We start from the raw sequence: 19,004 nt of genomic DNA on the forward strand, positions 1-19,004 counted from the left end.
GTAAAAATAAAATCAAAACTTAAAACTATAAAAACTCAAACATCAAATCAAGTTATCTTGAGGAGTAACTCTGTTTTCTAAAATATGAACCCGAAAGCTGCAGGGACCAGCCAGATTTCTACAGAGAAGGTACTACATAATGTAGGCCATCAAAAATCAGTGCCTGCATGCATTATAGGATTTACAGAAATGGGGAATTACCAGCAGTTTTCTCCTAAGACACAGGTTGGACAAGTTAATTCTGATTGAAGGCATGCCTAAAAAACTATTCAAAGAAACTTTGGAGGCTCTTGAGAGGCTACTTTAAATTTTTTGAAGACAATAGATTGGGCTTCCCTGGATTGAGGAGGAAAAGGAAATTGATTGCACATACCATTTTCAGCTAGCTCGTTTCATATTAAATAAAATACATAATGGGCTGCATTTAAAGGATTTAGTGATTGACTTGCTGTCAAAAACATAAATGAATGAAGATAAGAAATGCAGAGAGGATTCCAGGAGGATACAATCACATGGCAGTTAACAATTCTTTTTTCTATCATAAATACTATCAGTTTTGTAAATTGGTTCCAGATTAAGATATGTTCCCAGTGAAAGTGAAATTGTGGGATTTAAATTGTTATGATGAACTTTTTACACTGTCCATCCATCCATCCATCTCTGTCTGTCCACTGTCTGTTTGTCTATCCTATTTGACCCTGATTGCTTTTGGTCTTTGTAATCTCATTGACAAAACTTGAGAGTTCTGAGAAATTTTTAGTTTTCTCTTGGATTTATTCATTATGAAAATTCTGGAGTCCTGGCTCTGAATTCTATTTAGGTTAGAATATCTTAAATGCCATCTCTTATTCAGAACCTTGCAGTAATGTTTTGTTTAGACTATGATAAATATTTTTTTTAAAAAAATGATATAATAATAAGAAAATAAAGCCCATGTTTCAGTTTTGAGATATTTGCAGGCTCATTTCCTTCTAGAGATCATGTCTAGAGCAGAGGGCATGTTAGTAATTCAGAAAATAATGAAAGTGATTGTCTTGATATAAATTCCTCTTTATGTAAATGTCTTACAGAGCATAGGAAGCTTGGCAACCTAACTGTGACAGTGAAAAAAACCGTCCCTTCAACAGAATCCATCCAGATCTTGTACCAGCGCATGAGATATGAATATGAATTCTACTACTATGTCAAAGAGCAGTTCCACCTGCTAAAACGCAAGTTTGGATTAAGATCCTCAAATGGTAACTCTTCTCCTAGGCTGGAATTTGCCATTCCTTCTCCTCTAGAAACTGAAGAGCCAATAACAGAAGATGAGGAGCAAGATGATGAAAAGTGGTTAGAAGATATTTATAAAAGGTGATGCAAGACGGATTCCAAATTGTTTAAAAATGCTAATAACAATCTGAAGAAAGTGAATTAATACAAAGCAGCATTTGAAAAGACATTTCCCTTAGATTGAACTGAGAGACCCCTTTCTGAAAAAGTGTATTTGTTGAAATATTTTGTTCATTTGTTTCCTTGGCTCCACAGAATTATTGTAGTTAGAATATACTTTTAAATATATCATCTCTTGTTTCATTAGAAATAACATTGATGTTGTAAAATATTTTTGTATATGGTACTTTACAAGATGATATCACCTTGTTGGTCATTTGCAATTTTCACAAAACTAGCTTGCCTGATGTAGCATTTAATTTAACCTATTACAGTTTTATTTGAGCACATTGAAATAATAGCATGATATAAGAGATTTGTCATTGCCTGAATAAGGAATGCTGTTGTCCTGGAATAACAAAACTATCCATTGCTACTAATACCATTTGAAAAGAGGCAACCAGGCTGTTGCCAACAGTCAAAATAGGAATATGGAGAAACCTAAATAATGAGTTTTCCTCAGACTAGCATGCTCTAGATATGTTGGACTACAACTTCAGTGATTCCCAATTAGATCCTTGCTGCTAGTAACTGGCTGGCAGCAAGGAGAGTTGTAGCGTGTTGGGAATTTGAGAAGGTGGGTATCATTAAATATCAGTACAGTGCTGACGTTGAATAAAACTGAAGAGGATAATATTAATGGAATTTAAACTTAGGCTGCAGGGGAAAATATGGGATATTATTTTTTATTTTAAAGGAGATTCCTTTTTCCATAGTAGTTTTGACAATAAGCAAATATCCATAAAAGAAGGGAAAGAAGAACTTTATTGGATGTTACATTTCTGTAACATTGTAAATTACTGGTAAAATTAATTGGTTCTAATTTCAAGACATTATTTCTGAAGGTGGAAATTTATAATGAAATCGCCTCAACTATTCTGAAAATCTGATACGTCCTAACAAACAAGATTGAAGATGAATATGCTGTGATCCCTTCAGATGTCATCAGTTCTTTTTTCTCTCTCAAAGAAGTCAAAGCCTAACTCTTGCATGTAGATAAGCAGCAGATACTCTTCACAGCATCCTCAAATTGTACTCTGGCTGCAATAGTCAACATTTATGACTGACAATCAAAAATTACCACTTGAAAGAACAAAGTTGTAATAGATGGGTGCGTATTCTGTTTATCTAAGATACTGGTTCTTGTTTTGTTGTGTATTAGTTAACAAATTCCCTTTTCAGAGCCGATGGATATTTGTTGCATTCTGTTTTTTTTACAATGCTACTAGCAGGATTTGAACACACAAAATTGTGTTTTGGATGCACACTTACACGAATGAATAATCTCACTAGGTGGTTCCAGTGCACTACTCTGAAGGAACACACTGGGAACTCGAAACAATAATTAACCAAAATGCTGCATTGTATATTTAAGTGGTTTCTATGAAATTACATTTAAAGAGTAATGATTAGTTTACACACTGTGGAATTGTTTTCTTCTGGGGAGCAATTTAATATTCACATGCTGGAATGTTTTTTTTAAAAAAGTTAAAATTTGTGTGTGCTACAAGAATCCTGGGTTACTTAACATGTTTGCTTTCTCTGCAATTTCACTAGAATCTATTTTTTATCATGCTATTTAATATTATTCTTTGCCACGAATACTTTGAAATGTTAAAAGCAAGGGCTGCCAGTTGATTTATTTGCTAGATGTTAATGTTGTATATTTTTATATAAGCAACTTGACTTCTATTCTATTTCCAGAAAGGTACTTCATAAATTTATTTGGCACATAAGCTTTTAAGATTTCTGAAAGAACAGGCCGTATAACTGTCATGAAACAATGTACTTTCAATAATTTAAAAGCACATTTTAAGTTTGCTCTTTTTTTTTTTTTTTTACTTATTTATTGTGACTTTTCAGCACATTCCAAATTTTAAGTTGCTCAGGAAAGAAATTCATTTGAATCATTTTCTTTTTCTTTTCTTTTTTCAAAAATAGTGATTGTTGTTATAGAGCCTTCAGCCCATGATAACCTTCTAGAAAGTGCCATATTGGTTTGTAAATCACTGTGAGAGAGAAAGATGAATTCTTGGAATATGTGAAAATAATAAAGAGAATATATGTACATTAGGTTGGTTATAAATGAAAACAGCCAATATTTGAATTAAATATACCTTAACTTATTCACTGACTCTTTGATCTAACCTGTCTATTTTTAATGCACTAACATTTCCACATTGCTTGTTCTTCACAGAGTCATATAGTTATGTCTCTCGCCTCCTTCCCCTGCCCCATGTCTGAATGTTAAAAGTTTTCCCATTGAATCACCCTAAAAATGTTTATTGTAGTTTATTGGCTGAAGGTTATACTTCAGTTGTCTTGTTCTGACATCACTATGTGAGAAATACAATCAACAGTGGAGCTGTGCTACATTGCACTGCCAGCGTAAGTTACATAATCAATAATAGTTATTGTTTTTTCCATACACAGCTAAAGTATTGTTTTAGCTAGTGTAAATAAAGGTGATGGACAATAATTGCTGTCCAGGCTAAAATTATTTGGCAAAAGTGCTCAGGCAACTTTATTAAGTTTTATAAATGATCTTAAAAGGCCTTGAATTGAAAATTTTGATTAAGAAATGGTCCACTCAAGTGTACTGTAATCTAGGAAGATTATAATCTTCTAAAAATATGGTTGCGTTGCAGTTATCTAAAATATCCATGCATCTTTCTGAAATTAGAAGGTCTTTTTGTCTTTTAAAGGCAATTATAATTTTTCATCAACATTTTAGTAGTCACCTGATCTTTACGATGAACAGTCTTTGTTCTGTTGTAGAATTTATAACTCAAGCCAAGTAATCAAAACTGGATGCTTTTAAGATCAAGTGTTGCAATTAATCCAAGTAAGGAAGCTCTAAAGTCCCTACAAGTTTTAGAGGGGAATAAAGGAACCCCTTTTTTTCCCCAAAAAAAATCTTCATGTTGAATTGTGTATTCTTACCTATTGTTTACCAAACCTGCATTTGAAAATAATTACATTTCATGCATTTTAATAAAGGCCTGTAATTTGCAAAGTTAATTGTGTGGTCTGGCCTTTGTGCATATATTTGTGTTCCTGGTGTTCTTTTTTTTAAATACCAAATAAGAGATTTATTGTAAGATTAATGGAGAATATAAAAAAGGACCATTTTCTTTTCTGGGGACTTTTAAAGTTGATTCAATTTTACAATAGTATGATGAATTTTTTATTTACATATAGATGAAGCGTTTATATTTAACTAGAGAATCTGCAACTCTTTCTAATATCTGATATCCTTATGGGAAAAGGATCTTTTTACAAATTACTCCATCTTCCCTCAGAAACAAGGTTGAAAGTTTATTGATATGTTATTGCTCAGTGAATTTTGTAGGATTTCCAAATGATTCAAGGGCTGCTCTAGATTATATAAATGGATAAATTCTAAAACTTAAACTGGTCTAAAAATTGACTATTTAAGACAATTTGATGAATATATCTTTTTATTGTAAAAAAGCATAGAAAAAAATTGTACAGGACTATATTGGAACATTGTCACAATGCTTTAATAGATAACAAAAATTAATATTTATATCTTTATAATTTTAATCAGAGGAAATTTATAAATTAGAAATATTGAGGTAATTTCTGGATGGTAGTGTTGTTATGGCTATTTTCATTTTAAAACATTCACTCTCAGTCTTTCATAAAGCTGTGAAGATCTGGCTTTTTCCTGTGCATTGGATCCAGATTTTAGATGTTTGCTATACCCGACTTCATCTAGGTGTTGGTTGCGTTTTACTATTTCGGCTCTGTATTGAATTTTAAAATTGTCTTTTCTTTTCACCTGAGTACCCCACCCAGAGTTGCAACTTGTGAATAGTTTTTAAAATGGTTTAAAATGGTTTTTAAAAATCATTGTATAGAGTAGTAAAGTTTACTTACTACAAGTGGCCTTGTGCTGAAGATGCTTGCCTCCCACTCGAAGGTTAAGAGTTGAATCCTAGGTAGTGACAGGTTTCTCTCTCAGGGCACAAAGAAAAAATATCTGCTGCAAACTCCATGTAGAGTCAGGAAGGGCATCTGGCCAGTAAATGCTCAGTTCCATTCAGTCACTCCAACTCTACCCTGAATTAAAGGTTTACTGGGTCATAAAAAGGGAGTTTTAGTAAAGTTTACTTACAACGAGTTTATAATATGAACTTGAAATGATAGGTATAAAAATTGTTTTTTCCCTAAAAATGTATCTTTGATATTTCAATCTTTTTATTAAGAATAAGAATAGATAACTTGTGTCAGCACTTCAACCTGCATTTACAATTTATTTTATTTGAGATGATATCGAAACCTGACAGCTTGTTTGCAAATGCAACTTTTGAATTCTCCATTCATGGTCACCAGAACTTTTATACATTGTGCTACTGTCAGCAAAAAACATTTAATAACTATGTAAGCTATATTATTTATTTAATAAATTTGTAAAAGCACCAAAAAATCCTGGTGCCTGGCCATTTTAGTGATACCATGTCACTAAGCCTTCTTCTCCATGTCTGAAATGTCTATTCCCTTGGTTCAGAAATTATATCAGCCCATTTACATTAGGTTATTGATGTTTTGATGTAGTAATATAAGCCTGAATGGGCAGCCATTTTAAGATACAAGCTTCTTTGAAATGTTCAGAGCACGGGCACATTTGTAAAATGACTGTCTTGAGAGATTTGCCTATTCTGAAAACAGCTGTTACAGTGAGCATAGTTTAATACCGCAAAACCCATTTATCAAAATGCAAGCTTTTAGGATGCTCTTGACAAGCCTTGAAAAATCTTTTGTATAGTCTAAAACATTGCTGCAACTAAATATAATTCTGGGGCTTAATATACTTTTTTTACATTAAAATAATATTTTGAAAAGTTTAGTGGGACAGGAATCCCAGCTGGCATCAGGAGAGTGGCTCAGGTTCACACCCCTGACAGCAGCTAAATTAAGAGTAGGGTAAGTTCCAGGTTTACATCTTCACCCTGACACAACATCATTGATTGACTCTGGAGGAATCACTAATCTCATGCTAATCAGGATGTTAATGGACAACCATGTGAACTAACTGAAACTCTTGGAGAAAAATGGAATAGAAGGATAACGCATGCATGAGAAAGGCGGTTGTTGTTGTAAGAGCCAGAGAAATAATATAGCATTCGTAGGTTTGCCACTTTCTAATAAACATGGCATATTAGTTTGTTCAAAGGTCTTTTCAGCCAGGTGAACTTTGAATGGCCATTATCTTGAATCAATAGCTTTCTACTGAGAGGTAAACAACACAGACTCTTTTATTTATACCCATTTTCGTCTTTCTTATATCACTGTGGTCTGGTTTACTGTATATATAACATTAAGTCACAAATTGGCAAACATTTTTATGCAGTAATACTCACCAATCCTTTAAGATTCCTGTGTCCTCCCAGAAACCTCACAATTCGGATGTTTAAATTTGAAAGTTAGATTTTGAGTGACTGCCAAAATCTCACATCCAGTGCCTAATTTTTATTTATTTATTTATTTTTGTCTACTGCTCTAAATTGTAATTGGTTCCTCACTTATGCGTGAGCCAATCTTCTATGGCTTAGCAACAAACCAGACTTTCATCAAGGAACCCCCCCCCCCAAACTCTTGAATTTAAACAATGTATAACAGCAATGATCTACAACATTCATCTACAGTGTTCTTGTAATTTCTGATAATGTAAGTGTCAAAAATTATCTGCGACTGTAATACATTTTTTGCTAAAAGATACCCATCTCTCTTTAAACTTACACATTTCCATCTTAGTATACAGTATTCTGAGATTTAAGAGTCTGACTTTTTCCTCTCTGAAGATGTCTTCTAAGAGGCCAAGAGAACAGTTTATATTACAATGTGGTGTTCCAAAATTCTGTTTAGGAAAAATAATATCCATAATGTAAGTCACAGAGGCTTTATTTATTACAGGGAAACTATCATTTTCAGCAAAATGGCTAATGGAAAAAATATATTTGTGTGTGCATGTGAAGGATTCACGATTTTATTTTTTTTTAAAAAAGTAGTTGGAGCAGAAAGTACTGTTTCTGCAATAGAAACTCTGATTAAGCTATTTATTAGACATCTCAGAACGTTTTGTTCAGTCAGCAATATGTAATATGGGTTTCTGTTGAAGGACATACCGTTTGTTATCCATGAGGCAGGATGTTGTTTCCTTAAAAAATTTACACTCTTACCATATTTGCAATTGTTGGAATTATTTTCAAGCCATTCTTTGCTCACTGGGCCCATCCATCTGTACCTACAAATGTAATTATGTACCAACCCAATTATAATTATACAATTTTGCTTAAATTTACTTTTTATCACCTACTATGTCCCCAAATTAATCTCTGGCATTGCTAATATAAATTAAATCAAGTACTCCTATATTTTTGCCCTTGCTGACCAGAAATATGTATGTCACCAAAAGCAAAAGACAGATATGGACAGCAGCTGGAGTTGGGGTTTTCAAAAATGGGAAAAGCTATTATTTCTTTGTCTCAGAATCCTAGATGTAACCTGATACCTGCTGCTTCTAGCAGCACTAATTCAGACAGCCTTCATCTTGAGCAAATACAGATATTAGGTCAATGCAGGCCTCTTAAAACCTACTTTGTTTATTTACTTGTTTACTGATTTACAAAGATTGCGTAGATTGAAAACTGTGTTTCCCAACCTCAGCAGCTTTACAATGGGTGGACTGCAACTCCTAGAATTCCCCAGCCAGCATGGCTGAGGTTAAGAAACTTTGATTTGAAGAACGCCCAGCCACATAATGGGCAGTTTACATAATAAAAAAAGAGAACAATCAGATAAAAAAACAAATGATAATGTGTCCAAAAGGGAGGGGTGGACGGACAGGACAAACTCTTATAGGGGTTCATCAAGGCCTGGTAAAGCCAGATTTTTCATATCTTTTAAAACATCATTGGGATGGGGGCCAAACAGATCTTGGGGGGGGAGTGTTGATCCAGCAGTCAAGCCCTGTGACTGTTGGCTTTCCTAAAACCTAGGGAAGGAGAATGCACATGAGCATGCCCTGTCTGCCCCATCCATCCCCAAGATCATTTCTTTTGTCGTCTGGTTTGTGGTTCAGGTCTGAGCAGCCATCTTAAGTGGAAACCTTGGATGGAGGTTGTTTGAATAAACACCTAGCTTCCCTCCCCCGGTAAGACAAACCCCAAGGGGGGAAACCAGGGTTTGATAGTGGCATCATAGTCACTTTCTGACTCTTGACATTTTTTAAAAAAATTAGACATATTACACATATTGTCCTCCTCACCAGGAGGCAGTTATTTTTTCTGATTAGTGCAGTAATGTCCATATAATTTATCCATTTGTTAATATAATTAGCACAGGAGGCGACACCATTTGTATGAACCTTTATAGACATAACAATACCAAAAATAGCAAATGGAAAATCTTGACACAAGAGGGAGCCCTAGTTACCAAATAATTGAAAACATGTTGCCAAAATCTGAAATCACTTCTTACTAATTAGTACCTTATTGAAACCTTTAGAATGTGACTCATACTGGGTTGTCAGATTGATATTTTAATACCTCTATTCTAGCCCATTCTTTATATAGCCTCTAAGGGGATTGGGTGAAGTTTACTTGGCAATAATACAAGAGTGAGTTGCTATTGTTTATTTTTTTTCCTCCCAGCTATTTTTAGATTTCCCAATTAGTTTAAGGTACTAACCATCTAGTGGCCCTACCCTGGCTTAGTTTCCAGCCAAGGCTGCCACCTGTTAAGAACTGATCTGAATTACTGCAATTTTTTAAAAATAACAAGGTTTCTGTATTAAAATTTTCCAATTATGTCAAAAATTATTTCCTGAAATCAACATTTAGCATAAATCAAAAGAGCAAATACGGATTTAGTAGAAGTTATAAAGCTTGACATAAATTCATTTATTCAAATGTTGCACTTTGGAAATTGTGTGGTGTTGAACCTATGATTTTTTTATTTTATTTCCATTGATGGTGAGCAGAACAATTCCTTTCTAGACAAGCCCTATGTACACATATAGATGAAATAAATAAATTTCTCTGATGTGACAATCCCCATTTGTGCTTCAAAATTCTTGGATGCTGAAAACACAAAGGAGGCATGTAATAATCCACTCCATGTAACATATAAAGCCATTGTTGATCTTCTATGCTATGCGTAGTAGCTTTACCAGTTAACTTGCTATAATCAGTAGAATTCTGGGGAAGAATCAGCATACATTTTAAAGAAGGATTTTTTAAGTGCACACTATCTCATTCATTAAGCCATTTTTTATTAGATTCATTCTGGATCTCATAAATACTTCCAATTTTACACAAACTAAATTACATAAAAGTTACAAAGAAAAAGTTGTAGATTTACGAGTAAATAAAAGGAATGACAGAATATGTAAGATTACAAATGCATTTCACCTCTTGATTGTCAATAAAGTTCATAAATAATAACCTGAACCTAGATACTAGATAAAAGCTCATTTATATTTCTGATAATTTGCAAGAGCATTTGAAATAATTATACTATTCTTTTCTCAACAACTATTCCCTTTCCCAGACAAGAGGAATTGAAGAAAGCAAGACCTTTGTCTGCAAAGGATGATGGTTGCATTTCTTCTGGGTCAGCTGCCTGGTAACAAAATAAGATCAAACAGCTGGATTAGCTCCAGTGAAGATAAAAGGCAATGTACAGTTGTGGTATTCAACATCTGCCTCATTTCTCCTCAATGATTCACAGAACAGAACATGCATTTCTCTGATCCATTCCTCAGCTGATGAGTGATAGCAAAGTTCTTTCTCAGATTGTGAATATGATTATAGGAAAAGGAGGCAATTCATTATGATCTTAAGAGCTTTCCGGCCACTGCATCAGGCATGGCTCTTTAGCCCTGTTCTGTACAGCAAGTGAGGGCAGCCTTTTATCATCCAAGGCCTGCATGGTCATATTTTAGCCTGACAGCCCCAGTCCAGCACCGGATGAGGCTGTTGCAAAAGTGAACCAGGCCAGGCATTTTTTTTTCCTTAAAAAGTATCCTAACAAACTAAAAATTGAATAATACATGTCTCCCAAAAGATACAAAAGCACATTGAGTATCCTAAGTGACCTTGGGCAAAAAATCAAATGGGGCTTCCTCCTCCTACCAATGCCTTTTAGCTATTGTACATACGGTAATAATTTAACCACCACCTCCCCACCCCCACTTTTTGAAATCTGAGGTACCCAATGTTAACTTCATTCTGAATCAGCTGTATGAAAGAACTACAGTGACTCCGGAAGCCACTCATCAAAGCTGCACATCTCTCTCTTAGATGCTACAGAGGAAAGGTAGATAAATTCATCTTTGTGACATTGGAAGGATCCACCAGTGCTGTAAAACTGGGGGTTTATTCAATGGAAGTGTCCAAAAGACACTAAAAGCAGTTTTAATGTGCCTGGGATAGTTATTTGCAGGGTCACATGAGACTGAGTCAGAAGGAGAGAAATATTTAACCCCCTCTATTAAAAAGGAGCTTTGGAAAGAAAGAATTGTGAATCTTGTTTTACACAATGCAGTGCAAGAAACATTGTAAGAATGGAGAATCGGTTAGACAGTATATTATTAGATTCTTGTTCAGTGAAAGAAATAGAGGGTGTTTGGAAGTGTTTTTTTTTTTAAAGAAAAGAGTTTGAAGCTAGGGAAGTACTAAGAAAGAGAAGGAGGTAAAACAAAGCAGCAAGGATTAATTGTAGCTGAAGAAATCACAGGAACAATATATTTTACTGGAAGGGACAAGAATGGAAAAAGTGTCTTGATGAGCATGTTTGTAATGCTACACCGCAGTTTATTTTAAAAAATATATAAAGTTTGGGAACCTAGAAAAGAATGTGAAAAACCTTTTCCATAGTGGAGTTCAGACTGTTGGCTGAGTCAGTTTAATATTTTTAAAAATGTTTTAATGGCAAGGCCTCTTCACAGTGACTCTGGAAATAATAGCAATTACTCTGCACACCCACTGCAGAGACTGTCTTTAAAAGGAACTTCAAAAGAAGGATTTCTGGATGATCCACATCAGTCTTCCTTGAGCTACTGCCTTCCAGGGTTGTTGACCTTCAACTCTCAGCCAGTGTGGGATTTGCCAGAGTGCAGTAGACCAAAAGAATTTCATTAAGCAAAATTAAAATCATTAGAATGCATTGTTTGTTTCTTTGTTTTCTTTAAAGAGCATTAGTGCAGAAAGATGATGCAATGCATTTTTCAGACTGTGGCCCTTTTTCACAGTCCCTTCCAGTATTACACATCTGTTTGCCAAACCAGATCCCCTAGGAAGGCCAGGGGCTATTTTCAATCATCAGCCTTCCCCACTTGCTGTTACTAGAGTTTGCATTGCAGCTAGGACAACAGAGCACACAATACTGCCTTTCTTCCAGCTGCAGGGGTTTCCAGTGCAGTTCGCAACACAGTTCAAGGTCTGAGTTAAGAGCTTTAAAGCTCAAAAACAGTTTGCAACCAGTGGACTAGAATTACCACCTTTCTCCCTTGACTCTGCTTGGAGTGCAGGAAGAGCCACAGAAGTTTCCAATAGCACAAATATTTTGAAGATGGGGAGCAATCAGCTTGAGAACCTACTGGACAACGCCCACCCGCCCGGCCACCCACTTCTATAACAAACGTGATTGCATCGGGTGGATCTTCAGTATCTGGGCTATAGATATCAAGATGAACAATAGATGGCAGCAAGCAGCCACTCTCTTCTGCATCTCTTTCCCGCTATGTCTGGTGTTCATCAAGGTTTTTGTAGGCCAAGCATGGGTCACCAATTGGAACTGTAGCTAAAAAGCAGCTTGGCAGCAACGAGGCAGCCAGTGAGGGAAGAACTGCCATCACCAGCTCCTCTGATGCCATTCCCAATTCAGCTGTCATCGCAGCAAAAGCACCATTGAAAGATTTTTGGTGAGAAGCCTGCTTCTTCATGCAAGTAGTCCTGAATTAGCGATTGACTTGTTTAATGATTGTTCACAGTTATGACAGTGATTTAAAAAGTAAGTTTGCAACCAGACCTCACATTTATGGCGTGGTCTGGTCTTTAAAGTTCTGTAAAGCTGAAGCAAGGCAGTCTTTGTTTAGCACCCACAATTGTGGTCAGTAATTAGTAATTATATGAAGCAAGATTATAAACACAGTCATGGTTTTCCTAAATTACCTCTTCATGTAATTACTAATTACTGACCTCAATTGTGGGTGCTAAACAAGGACTGCCTGTATAGTTAAATATCATCCCATTTTTCCCAGTTTGCTTTTAGAATACCTAAGAAATATCTCAAGGTCTCTTTCAGTCATTATAACCCTTTTAACCAGTGGTGAAATCCAATTTTTTTACTACCGGTTCTGTGGGTGCGGCTTGGCAGGCATGGTGTGGCTTGGTGGGCATGACAGGGGAAGGATATTGCAAAATCTCCATTCCCACCCTACTCGGGGGCCAGCCAGAGGTGGTATTTGCTGGTTCTCTGAACTACTCAAAATTTCCGCTACCCGTTCTCTGAACTGCTCAAAATTTCCGCTACCCATTCTCCAGAACCTGTCAGAACCTGTTGGATTTCACCCCTGGTTTTAACCTATATTTTATTCTCCGTAATGTCTTTATCATGTTTCAGTTCCACAGATGCTGGGCAGTATCTTTTCCACTACTACTACCGTGTTTCCCCAAAAATAAGACCCTGTCTTATTTTATTATTTTTTTTGCCATCAAAAAAGGCGCCAGGTTTTATTTTTCATCCACTGACTCACCTCACTTGCACACATTGCCCCTGGCCTCCTTTTCGCTGTCAGAGGTCTTCAGGAATTTCTTCAGCCGGCAAAGCCAGCAAGGCTTTCCTGAAGGCCTCTGCAGCTGATAACAGAGATGCGGATCGATCCGGAGCTCTTATTGGCTATAGAGGCCTTCAGGAAAGCCTTCAGGAAAGCCTTGCCGGCTATGTGAGGCCTGACTGCAACTGTCCGAAGGTAAGTAATAGGGCAGCTCCACCCTCCCATCCCCACCCTAGCTTAATTTTTACCTGTGCACCCTGGAGTGGGTGGGGTCTTAATTAGGGCTTATTTTGGGGATAAAGCTTACATTGGACGCATGTGTAAAAATCAAGCTAGGACTTACTTTTAGAGTAGGTCATATTTTCGGAGAAATACGGTATGCTACATATTTGATATATATATTTTATGTGACTTTCCATGTTTTTATTTCCAAATTTATATTATAAATAGGTGTTATAAATAAATAGGCGTTGAGAACCTTCTGAATTCTACGCATCTGGACGTGCAAACCTCTGAATCAGTGTTGACTCCCAGAGACTCACCTTGGGAAAATTTTCAGAAGTGAGAGTTAGTTTGGTCTAGTGATTAAAGCACGAGGTTAGAAACTAGGAGGCTGTAAGTTCTAGTCCCACCTTAGGGCACAAAAACCAGCTGGGTGACTTTGGTCAGTCACTTTCTTTCAGTTCATCCCACCTCACAGGGTGTTTATTCTGGAGAAAATAGGAGGAAGGTCTATTACAGTGATGGCTAACCTTTTTGACATCACGTGCCAAAAGTGGGGGGAGCATGAGGGTGTCACACCCATGTGTGCCCACACCCATAATTCAATGTGCCCCGCCCCCCACGCATGCGCACTTGACCCCCCCCCCTGCACTCCCTCCACTTTTGGCATGCAATGGCCCAGTGGGCCTGATAGGTCTGTTTTTTTGCCTTCCCCAAAGTTTGAAAGGCTTTCTAGGAGCCTGGGGAGGATGAAAATGACCTTCCCCACCCCCCGGAAGCCCTCCAGATGCCAGAAACAGCCCGTTTCCCGACTTCCAGTGGGCCTGGAAGGCCTGAAAATCAGCTGGCCAGCGCGCACATGCGCACTGGAGCTGAGCTTGAGCAACGCTCACGTGCCCACGCGTGCCATAGGTTTGCCATCATGGGTCTATTATACATTTGTAAAATGTATACTTTATTTGTAAAACAATAATAAAGGCAGGATAATACAAATAAATAAGTGGTTTGCCATTGCCTGCTTCCTAGAACTGAGAAAGAGGGACAGAAAGACCCAGTTGGCTTTATGCCTGAAATTGGATTAGAATTTACAGTCAGGTCCAGAAATATTGGGACATTGACACAATTCTAACATCTTTGGCTTTATACACCACCACAGTGGAGTTGGAATGAAACAAACACAATGCATGTTAACTGCAGACTGTCAGCTTTAATTTGAGGGTATGTACATCCAACTCAGGTGAACAGTGTAGGACTTACAGCAGTTTGTATATGTGCCTCCCACTTGTTAAGGGACCAAAAGTAATGGGACAATTGGCTTCTCAGCTGTTCCATGGCCATGTGTGTGATATTCCCTCATTACCCCAATTACAATGTGCAGATAAAAGGCCCAGAGTTCATTTCAAGTGTGCTATTTGCATTTGGAATCTGTTGCTATCAACTCTCAAGATGAGATCCAAAGAGCTGTCACTATCAGTGAAGCAAGCCATCATTAGGCTGAAGAAACAAAACAAACCCATCAGAGAGATAGCAAGAACATTAGGCGTGGCCAAAACAACTGTTTGAAACATTCTCAAAAAGAAGGAATGCACCGGTGAGCTCAGCAACACCAAAAGACCTGGGAGACCACGGAAAACAAGTGTGGTGGATGACCGAAGAATTCTTTCCCTGGTGAAGAAAACACCCTTCACAACAGTTGGCCAGATCAAGAACACTCTCCAGGAGGTGGGTGCATGTGTGTCGAAGTCAACAATCAAGAGAAGACTTCACCAGAGTGAATACAGAGGGTTCACCACAAGATGTAAACCATTGGTGAGCCTCAAAAACAGGAAGGCCAGATTAGAGTTTGCCAAACAACATCTAACAAAGCCTTCACAGTTCTGGAACAAGATCCTATGGACAGATGAGACCAAGATCAACTTGTACCAGAGTGATGGGAAGAGAAGAGTATGGAGAAGGAAAGGAATTGCTCATGATCCTAAGCATACCACCTCATCAGTGAAGCATGGTGGTGGTAGTGTCATGGCGTGGGCATGTATGGCTGCCAATGGAACTGGTTCTCTTGTATTTATTGATGATGTGACTGCTGACAAAATCAGCAGGATGAATTCTGAAGTGTTTCGGGCAATATTATCTGCTCACATTCAGCCAAATGCTGCAAAACTCATTGGACGGCGCTTCACAGTGCAGATGGACAATGACCCAAAGCATACTGCAAAAGCAACCAAAGAGTTTTTGAAGGGACAGAAGTGGAATGTTATGCAATGGCCAAGTCAATCACCTGACCTGAATCCCATTGAGCATGCATTTCACTTGCTGAAGACAAAACTGAAGGGAAAATGCCCCAAGAACAAGCAGGAACTGAAGACAGTTGCAGTAGAGGCCTGGCAGAGCATCACCAGGGATGAAACCCAGCGTCTGGTGATGTCTATGCATTCCAGACTTCAGGCTGTGATTGACTGCAAAGGATTTGCAACCAAGTATTAAGAAGGGAAAGTTTGATTTATGATTATTATTCTGTCCCATTACTTTTGGTCCCTTAACAAGTGGGAGGCACATATGCAAACTGCTGTAAGTCCTACACCGTTCACCTGAGTTGGATGTACATACCCTCAAATTAAAGCTGACAGTCTGCAGTTAACGTACATTGTGTTTCATTCCAACTCCATTGTGGTGATGTATAGAGCCAAAGATGTTAGAATTGTGTCGATGTCCCAATATTTCTGGACCTGACTGTATGATCTCCAAGTTCCTAGCCCACTGCCTTTAATGACTCCACCAAAATGGCTCTCACATCAGTTACTGGGTAGAGTTCTCTAACTGCCTTCTAAACCTGACAAAAGTGACACAAAAGATGTGGTATCACGTCAGTGAAAGCATGATGATCTAAAAGAAAGCCCCTTAGTTATGAGCAAGATGACCCCCAATGTTGCTTTGTGCACACTTTGTGCATTCAGAGAAATCCAGCTTTCTCAGTCAGCAGTGGAAGTTCGCCGGGATGAATATTGTATCGAGAGAGAGAGAGAGAGAGAGAGAGAGAGAGAGAGACTGAATGACTTTGACAAATCAGTCAGTCAGCAAAGATGAACTAGTACTACCATTTTCTAGAACAGGCATTCCAGATTCTTTTTCAAATCTTGCATTAATGTAGCTGAGACACATGGATGAATGAACAATTCCAAATTGAACAATGGGACATTTGGCCTAGATGAAGTTTCCAAACCTGGTCTGCTCCATGGAATGTGCACTATTTCCTGGAAATCCAAACCGAAGAGACAAATTAATGGAGGGATTACTTGCTTAGCTCTTTGGGTCTGCTGGGGGCTGAACTGGTTTTGTTTTGGAAATAATGTTTCTTAAGACATTAATAGCCTCATTTGTCTATGAGTACAAAGTGTTCTAGATACTGTAAGAAAGGCAACACTGACAAGTAAACACTGGCATGTAAATGTTTAGCCCCTGCAAATCAGATTTTTGTAAAGGCACATGATAATTGTTTCCAAAACAGTCTTTGCTAAAGTAAATCAGGACAAGACATCTTTCTATTTAAGTAAGGGAAGAATACATTAGTGAGACAAGGTGGAATAAGAGCTAATGTGCATTCTTTGTCTTTTTTAAAGTCATTGCCACGATTCACAGTTTATTTTCCATTGATGGGTGCTTCATTTTATTGATTTTTACATCCATATAATAAGCAAACATGAGAGGAGTAATATCAGTGGCACTGCAATTCTAATGCAGAAATGTGTCATGATTATTTTATTTATTTGTATCCAGTTTCTATTATTTGTACAAATAACTCAAAGCAGCAATGATATCCAACACACCTTCCTCCACCTATTTCCCCCACAACGGTGGTGGGTTTCAAATTTTTTACTACAGGTTTTGTGGGTGTGGCTTGGTGGGCATGGCTTGGTGGGCATGACAGGGGAAGGATACTGTAAAATCTCCATTCCCTCCCTACTCCAGGAGAAGGTTAGTGCAAAATCCCCATTTCCTCCTGATCAGCTGGGACTTGGGAGGCAGAGAATAGATGGGGGCGGGGCCAGTCAGAATTTCCGCTACCAGTTCTCCAGAACTGGTCAGAACCTGCTGAAACCCACCTCTGCCCCACAACAACTCTGTAAGGTGAATTAGGCTGAGAGACAGTGACTGTCCCAAAGTTGCCAGCTGACTTTCATGGCTAAGGTGAGACTAGAACTCACGGTCTCCTGCTTTCTAGCCTGTTTCTATGCACATTTCCTTTCTATGCACTTTTTTAGTGCCAAACCATAGAAACAGACATAGGGTACAAGCCATAATCACTAGAATAATTTTGCATCCAGTCTATGTTTCCAGTTAGAAGCTAAAGATTTCGTTTCAATCTAGCAGAAGACTTTTATTAAAGCCAATAGTGACTGAGGGGAGTCAACATTGTCAGGATGACTGTTCCATTGCAAACTCTGACAATGTCACATGCATGTCAAAAGGGGAAGAGCTTGCATCACGGTAATTCATCCATCTACCATCTTGTTGATTTTGACACACTGTCCTGTGGACATCCTGGATTAAAGTTTACCATTTTTTACAAATTAAATACCGAACAGTAATAATCACTATAGGGAAAAGCAATTGTGTTGATCCTAATAAGCTGAATGTTGTATATTTCTGCTCTTTGTGAAAGTCAGGTGTGTGAATCATTGCACCTGGAAAACTAGCTCTTTGTGAAAGTTGGGTGTGTGAATCATTGCACTTGGAAATTTAGCATTGTAAGTTATGAATATACCCACTGCAGTATTTGATGGAGAATGGCAAATCCATTGAACTCTTTGCATCCTATTGTTTTCTGAACCATTAGCCTTCCAACAGATTCCTCGGAGACTACAGAAATTATGGAAGCTGACTTCTGAACTATTCATTTACAGATTGGTTGTTGTTAGGATTAATAAACCTCTGATTGAAAAGCCATTCCAAGGAAATGAATAGGCTCCTTTGAGCCAGCATAACTAAATGCCCTTTCGGCCAGCTTCTCTCTCTCTCCAGCCATTATCCCCAAAGCAGAAATGCATGGAATGTGCTTAAATGTAAAATGCAACAGAGATTATTCTTATGGTTCCACATCTCTACCCTAGCCTGCTCCCTTCTTCAGAAATGGTTTGAGGTGTTTTTAAATTAATGCCAGGAGAGAAGGCAATCGTTTCAGGTTCTTAAGTGAGTAGTTCAGAGATAATTTAAAACATTATCTGTTGCCTTACTTACCCTACTTTGCAACTCAGAAATAAACACAGTATTTGGTGCAATCGGATGACACATTTATCAAAGAGTTGCTCAATTATCTGATTCAGAAATCTGTTTCCGATTTAGTTTGCTTCTTTCAGGTTGAGCATGACTGCTATATTTAATGTCCCTATGGCAATTTAATACACTGCTGTGTGAAACATTGGAAAATGCTAAACTAGAAAAATATGGTCAGGCTTAACCGTATAAAGAAATTAATTCTTAAAGAAACAAAAAAAGAAGGAATGTAGAAGTACAGTTAAATATGAACCTCCTAACATATCATAACATA

At 37.5% G+C, this 19,004-nt stretch overlaps 1 protein-coding gene across 2 annotated transcripts in view; it reads left to right on the forward strand.

The window, feature by feature from the left end:
* The window catches only part of UST (uronyl 2-sulfotransferase), a 102,099-nt gene extending 97,647 nt beyond the window's left edge, over positions 1-4,452 (forward strand). Inside the window, exons 8-9 of one of the 2 annotated variants that reach the window (XM_034418991.3) lie at positions 1,071-1,353; positions 2,277-4,452. In XM_034418991.3, the coding sequence (XP_034274882.1) occupies positions 1,071-1,353; positions 2,277-2,313 (320 nt within the window). In that variant the 3' untranslated portion in view covers positions 2,314-4,452. Of the gene's footprint in view, positions 1-1,070; positions 1,489-2,276 lie in introns of those variants that run through there. The other variant, XM_034418992.3, reaches the window with a different exon arrangement.
* The last annotated feature ends 14,552 nt before the right edge of the window (positions 4,453-19,004 follow it).

Source organism: Pantherophis guttatus, chromosome 1, assembly GCF_059756535.1.
Source record: "Pantherophis guttatus breed Tessera chromosome 1, ASM5975653v1, whole genome shotgun sequence".
Lineage (NCBI taxonomy): Eukaryota > Metazoa > Chordata > Lepidosauria > Squamata > Colubridae > Pantherophis > Pantherophis guttatus.